This window comes from Phoca vitulina, unplaced genomic scaffold (genome assembly GCF_004348235.1).
Source record: "Phoca vitulina isolate PV1807 unplaced genomic scaffold, GSC_HSeal_1.0 scaffold28, whole genome shotgun sequence".
Classification (NCBI taxonomy): Eukaryota; Metazoa; Chordata; class Mammalia; order Carnivora; family Phocidae; genus Phoca; species Phoca vitulina.
In genome coordinates this window covers 6,807,993-6,815,279 of record NW_022589731.1, presented here as the reverse complement: position 1 = coordinate 6,815,279, position 7,287 = coordinate 6,807,993, and the positions used below count along the sequence as shown (strand labels likewise).

General features: G+C 35.5%; 1 protein-coding gene across 1 annotated transcript; it reads right to left on the bottom strand.

The window, feature by feature from the left end:
• Positions 1-1,743: 1,743 nt before the first annotated feature.
• LOC116643913 (cyclin-dependent kinase-like 1) lies at positions 1,744-6,996 on the bottom strand. The gene is made up of 2 exons (XM_032423001.1): positions 6,859-6,996; positions 1,744-2,496 (listed from the first exon to the last, which is right to left on the bottom strand). Exons 1-2 carry the CDS (start codon positions 6,994-6,996, stop codon positions 1,786-1,788), a joined length of 849 nt encoding a protein of 282 aa, XP_032278892.1. The 3' UTR covers positions 1,744-1,785.
• Positions 6,997-7,287: the final 291 nt, after the last annotated feature.

Sequence of the window (7,287 nt, the reverse complement as noted above, 5' to 3'; positions counted from 1 at the left end):
TCCTCCCGAATATCGCCTTGGATTCACTTCTCCACATGTCCTACCTTCCAGAAAGTGGTCGCTTTTCTGTTCAGAGAGTTGTTGCTATTCTTTTCTTTGATCTCCTGTTGAGTTCGTAGGTGTTCAGAATAGTTTGATCCCTATCCAGCTGAATTCCTGGGACCAGACAAAATCCAGGTCTCCTACTCCTCCGCCATCTTGCTCCACCCCCTGCCTTTTAGTTTTGTTGATTGTTTCCTTCACTGTGCAGAAGCTTTTTTTTTGATGTAGTCCCAACAGTTTATTTTTGCTTTTGTTTCCCTTACCTCAGGAGACATGTCTAGAAAGAAGTTGCTACAGCTTTTGTACTCTCCCAAGATTATTATGGTTTCAGTTCTCACATTTAGGTTTTTAATCCTTTTTGAATTTATTTTTATGGTGTAAGAAAGTGGCCCAATTTCATTCTTTCTCATGTTGCTGTCTAGTTTCCCCAACACCATTTATTGAAGAGACTGTCTTTTTCCATTGGATATTCTTTCCTCCTTTGTTGAAGATTAATTGACCATAGAGTTGTGGGGTCATTTCTGGGTTTTCTATTCTGTTACACTTATCTATGGAGACACTGAGAAATTTTAAAAGTAGCCCACGTGAGCACAACTAAGACAGTATTAAGGGTAACAAAGTGCTGAGGTAAAAAGTCTCTTTTTAAAGTTGCAGTAATTAAAGTTTTCTGAGAGCTGAAGAGCTGCAACCTGACTTGTAATTCACGTATGTTGTTTATATCCTCTTAACTGATCATTTTAAAATGGCCAATTGTTACAAATCCAGAAGGGATCACATCCTATATGGCAATGAAACTCTGAGGAATCCCAGCCCCCATGACTATGTATGGTACCACCACTCTTTTTGCTGTAGTTCAGAGACATTCATGAGTAGATGAAACATTTCCAATGTAAAGTATAATTCTTATTAAATTCATTAAAATGGTAGTGCTGATTGGAATTTGTATTATCTGATTAAAGTGCCACCTACTGGGGCCTCTGGGTGGCTCAGTTGGTTAGGTGTTTGTCTTTGGCTCAGGTCATGATCCTGGGGTCCTAGGATAGAGCCCTGCATTGGGCTCCTTGCTCAGAGGGGAGTCTGCTTCCCCCTCTCCCTCTGCCTGCTGCTCCCCCTGCTCGTGTTCTCTCTCTCTCTGTGTCAAATAAATAAATAAAACCTTAAAAAAAAAAAGTTCCACCTACTTTGGAATTTTGCTAAGAATCCCTTAGAACCTCTCCCTGTCTTACATGATCCATCTTTAATTCACACATTCCATAATAGTGTAGTAAGGAGTTTATATAAGCACACAGGAAAGTTAAAGTTTTCTAGCTTCTATATGAGCTTCCATTCATCTTTGTATCTAAGGATAAACACTTCTGAGACACATCATCAGATGACATGTAATTCAAAATTTTCTTTTTGTTTTTTTGTTTTGTTTTGTTTTGTTTTGGGGGGGTAGTAAGTACAGTTTTTATTTCTGTCCTTTAGCTCAGCTGCTTAGATACAACAAAAATACAAGTGAAAATCCAAACAAGTGTTTCCTTTCCGTTCTGATCACCATCGTGAAGCCTGGAAGGCTGCCTCCGGAATTTCCCTTTCTGTTCTGCCAGGTGGCCTCCCCCCTCCCCCCGCCCCCTCCCCCCCGTTTATTACTTATGTATTCTCCTGATGTTCTTTCACCATCATGATTGTTTTCAAGCAAACGTATACATTTCATTTTCTCCAAATTATTAACTCCTTTTTCATCATCCATCTCCAAGCTCCTTAAATGTTTGGAAATTGGTAGTTCAGTTTCTTCATATTCCAGTAGTACTTCTTATTATCCAAAGCTGGAAGGAAGCCACTGCTGGTCAGCTGAGGTAGGCCCTGCAACCCAGGCAGGTGCTTTCGGCTCTGTCTTAGGGTCTTCCTTATCGGTCGGTCAAGCTCTTTGGCCGAAGCCCCCATTTCTCTGATGCTATCAAAATACGGATGCTGTAACAGCTGTTCACATGTCAGTCTCTCAGCAGGATTCATGTGGAGACAGCCCTTTAAGAGCCCCAGGGCAGGATAAGAGATGTTTGGAAATTTTAATTCCAGTGGTTCCATATCTTCAGGGTCTGGAATTTTCACCCCACTGAAGTCCTGATTTGTGCTAAATACTTGTTGGTGCCTAGGAATGAGATCTCCCAAGGTCTTCCTGATTAGATAGAGCTGATCTATATCTGATTTTCCTGGCCACAGAGGCACCCCTGACAGCAGCTCAGCAAAGACACAGCCAATTGCCCAAACATCTACTGGGGTGCCGTACTGTGTGTCCCCCACCAAGAGTGCTGGGGAGCGGTACCACCTGGTGGCCACGGAGTCTGTGTAGTAGTCACTCAGTCCAGTCAAAAGCCGAGCAAATCCAAAGTCACAGAGCTTAATCACTGAATGTTTTGTGATGAGGATATTTTCTGGCTTCACATCTCTATGTATGCACTCTGGGGAGAGTCCCTAGATGTCAGCTCCGTCCCACACACCAGAGTTCTTAGAGCTTAGAGGGAATGACTTTTAATCAAATATATGTATAAATCCCTATATATTTAAATAAAGGATTTTGACATCTCCATAGATAATTTTAGTTGATATTTTTGTAGTTCTGCCTTTTTTATATTTCACCCCGTGATTCCTTTTACATTTAAATTTAAATGTGCTATTTTATTTAACCATTTTATTTTGAGGAAATTGAATATTCATATTCATTAGTGAGAAATAATACCAGAGTTCTTAAGCACACTTTGCTTAATTTTTCCAATGGTAACACCCTGCAAAACCATACCAGCATATTGATTTTGAGACAGTCAAGGTATAGAACATTTCCATCACCACAAGAATCCCTCATATTGCCCTTTTATAGCCACACCCACTTTCCTTCCACTTTTACCTTTTCCTTAAAACCCGTAAACCACGAATTTGTTCTCTATTTTTATCATTTTGTCATTTCAAGCATATTATAAAAATGGAATCATATAGTATATAAACATTTTGGTTACATTGGCATGTTTTTACTCATCACAATTCTCTGGAGATACACCCACGTTGTTACATTTATCAATGGTGCATTCTTTTTTACTTTATTCCATGGTATAGATGTACCACATTTGTTTAACCATTTATCCATTAAAGGACACCTGAGATTTTTTTCAGCTTTTGGCTATTACAAATACAATTGATTTGTTTTAAAAACTCATCCCAGCTCTTGAGTGGATAATGGACTACAATGAGAAAGAATGGAAGCAGAGAGACCCAGAGGAAGGTCATGACAGTCAGCTCTATGACAAATTCAGCCACCACAGTAGGAAGATTCTTTATGCTGGATCTTGTGGGCACAGGTGACCAACCAGGCTATGTAAGAAGTCTAGTCTCTCCCTAGTCTATGGTAATTAACTACTACTCCCTTTCATAATTTACTTTGGGCAGTTATTTCCCTTGAGGAGAAAAACATAGGCAGTGAAGCCTCTATGTTTCCTGCTTTGAGGCAGACAGAACTGAAAATCAAAACATCTTATATTTAATTGCCAAAATTAATGTGAAAGAGAACAGCAAAAATTTTTGGAAAAAAATTCCCCAAAATCAAAGACATGAAAATGTCAGCTGGGCTCTTATAAATATGGTTTTAATAATGTATATTATATTAAAAAAATGAAATTAGACTTGGGATCTTTCCCCACGAAGGCTTGAGTAATTACCAGTCACAGTTATTTTTTCTCTTGAGCTCTAGGCAACCAACACTGTAATCTGTACTCTAGTCTCATCTATATTACATGTGAGAAGTGTTAGGTCAATGTCTTATTGAAATAAATTTTAGGAAAGGCCATATTTCCTGCCTGATACATATCTTTTGTTAATAATATTATGCTGGAATAACTTAATAGCTGTTATTATGGAGATAATTCCACATCTCTTTTTCTGGTTGTGAGAAAATTGATGCCTACCATCTTTGGAAAATTATTTTCTGATACAATTTTGTTCTTCATCCCTGTTATGGGGCTTTTAAACTATTTTAAGAAGTGTATTTGCAGCTACACTCATCATGGAATGTGAAAGGTCTATGTTTTAGAGTTACTTCACCCTTCTTCCCAATGGGATTTCTCGTACTTCTTTATTGTAATCCTTTACATGTCATTTTATGTGTGAAATCAACTCTGAAACAACTTAAATAGTAACTTCTAAGATTACCTTTAGTGTTTTGATAGAGAAAAAAGTCTTTCCTATATTTTCTTTTGTAGTTTCCCTTTATCATATGAAGGAAGTTTTCTCTATTCTTAGTATTTTCACATAATTTTCACATGAATGAGTACTAATTTTCAACAAGTAATTTTTTTTTATTTTTCTGTGATGATTATACATTTTGTATTTAATCTTATTAATATAATTAGTTAAACTGGTTGATTTTTCAAATGGGAAAACAATGTTAAATACCTGGAATAAAAACTACTTGATCATAATGGCTTACTATTGATTAGTATTGTTTAATTGAGCATTTTTGCATGTGTATTTATAGAATATACTCGCTTTAAAGTGCCATTTTCATAGCATGCCAGATTTTTAAATCAATAGTGTGTTGATCTCAAAGATTAGTTGAGAAGTACTCTTTTTCTATTCAAGAAAAAATAAGTGTAAAGTTGGTATTGTTTCTTCTTTAAATATTGATAAAAATTGTCCTGTGAATCCATCTTGTTTAGGTGTTTTTGGCTTTGCTGTTGTTGCTTTTATTGTCATTGCTGCTGATGTTTTAAGTTTTTTAATTATAAATTTAAGTTCCTTCACAGACATAGAGTATTCACTTCTGAAAAAGTTCTTCATAATGTTGACAAATTTTGTTCCTTAAGAAATTTGACCATTTTAGGGGCAGCTGGGTGCCTCAGTCATTAAGCGTCTGCCTTCAGCTCAGGTCATGATCTCTGGGTCCTGGGATTGAGCCCCGAATCGGGCTCCCTGCTCAGTGAGGAGTCTGCTTCTTCCTCTGTGCTTTCCCACAATTTCTCTCTCTCTCTCTCTCTCTCTCTCTCTCAAATAAATAAAAAAGAAACTTAGAAAAAGAAATTTGACCATTTTATATAAAGTGTCAACTTCATTGGCACAAAGCTTTTCATACTATCCTTTGTATATCTTTTCAATTATGTAAAATCTATACTGATGTAACCTTTTTATTCATTTGTTCTCCATGCTTCTTACACCTTTTTTCATTATTTTCTTCTTATTTTTTTTTTTCTGTGTTTCAGTTTGGAAATTTTATGTTAACCTAACTTCAACTTTACATATCCTGTATTCTATTTTCTATTGAACCTAGCCAATGAGTTTTATTTTCCAATTTTTTTTTCAGTTCTAAAACATTCATTTAATTTTTTATGGATATTGATTCTCTATTGAAAACTGCCATCTTTTATTCACTTGATCCAATCATTCTCTATTTTCTTCACATATTAGTCACAGTCATATTAAATTCCTCATATGCTAATTCCAATATCTGGGTCATCTGGGAGTCTACTTCTATTGTATGTTTTTTTTCTTCATTTCTATAATGCCACATGCTTTCTGCCTCTGCACATCCAATAAATTAAAAAATATTATGGCAGACATAATGCATAATAGAAGTGTAGAGGCTCCAGTGATGTTTCTTTCCAGAGATAGTCCCCCTCTCTTTTTTTTTTTTTTTTTAAGATAAAATGAGGGTCAGCTCTCCCCAATCAATATGGGATATAGCAACTGTACTAAGATTTCATATATCTCTGGACAATGTTTTTTATACACATTTTTCCTATCCTTTTGGCTGTTAATCTAATGATGCTTAGTCTTCTTATTCTTGAAAGATTGAAGGAGTTTCAGTTACACTCTTCTGACATTTTGACATTAGCTCTTATTTTCACACAATCTTGTTGCTTCAACACTGGCAAATATCTGAATGATAATATTAGATGCATGTCTGAAGCAGACATCTTCATAGTGAGAATTTTCCTAAGAAGTTTGGTAATATTATAGGAGATTTTAATCTACTTTTAATGTGGTCCTACAGTGTCCATGCACAGACCCACAGTAGAAGAATGAAGAAACTGGTTGTTGACTCAGGTTTCTCAAGATTCTAGATTGTCACCTCAGGCACACATGACAACCAAAGATTTGCTGGTTTATTATTCACCCAGTATTCTATATTTTCTTGGGCCAGATCTGATTTCATTCCGTACATAGGATCAGCAAATGCTTCAGGGAAGAAATCAGCAAGAAACTTTCAGTTGTCTTTGAAAGGATCTCTCTAGAATTGCATTCATTTAGTCTGTTTCTTTCATTGTCATCTTTTTTTAATTAAGATTTTTATGTTACTCATTTTATATTTTCTGTACATTGAATCCTCAATGATTTCAGTGACCTTCCCTGGAAGAAAAGTCCTCTACTTGGACCTTAAATTCTGGTATTTATCAGAGTTTAAACCAAGGCCCACTTTATATTCATTAGTTTTTCTATGTTTTCTCATCTTCTTGAGACTCTTAAAATCATTTTTCCAGCCAAAATCCCTTTTCTAAGTTACAGAATGTTACACAAAACTATTTACTTAGCCTCTTGGGTGTTACAAAAGGACCTCAAATTTAAGTCCAGAACTGACCTTAATACCCCTTAAACATGCCCTCTTCAACAGTCTGGTGAATGATACCAAACATTAAATTGTGTGAATTAGAATCATATGAGTTATCCTTGCTATCTCTTTCTACAGTTTTCTGTATCTAGTGCACTGCAAATTACTGATGATTTTACCACGTAAGTATCTTTTTAATCTACTCAGTTTATTATATCTGTATTGCTGTCACTGCTATCACTTACCTCTTCAGTAGAGAGTTGCATATCCTCTTCATTTGTGCCTTCTTCCAATTCATTCTTAAGAGATTGACTTTTTTTTTTTTTCCACAAAGCTAACTCTAACTTTGTCACTTTGCTTAAAATTTTTTGGTAACTTCCCATTTTTTATAAGTATGCCGAACATCCTTAGTAAGGCTTTAAATCCCCACCTATATATTCAGCTTCTTTTTGCAAGTGCCTCTCTTTCATGATCTATTTTCCATCCACACTAGAACTAAGAAGAGATTAGTATAATTATCCCAGAATATTTTGAAATAAATGCTAGACATCATATTTCATTAATAAATGTCTGCATGAACCTCTCATTTATAGATATCTTTTAAAATACCACAGAAATTATTTTTAAATCTAAAATTATGAATACTCAATATTTTCTTAGTAGAATCAAATGTG

Coding starts and splice junctions, on each gene's coding strand:
- LOC116643913 (XM_032423001.1), bottom strand. CDS start 6,996: ATGGGAAGTTACCAAAAAATTTTAAGCAAAGTGACAAAGTTAGAGTTA. Junction 2,497..6,858: donor TGCAACTCTCTACTGAAGAG/GTAAGTGATAGC, acceptor GCTGACATCTAG/GGACTCTCCCCAGAGTGCAT.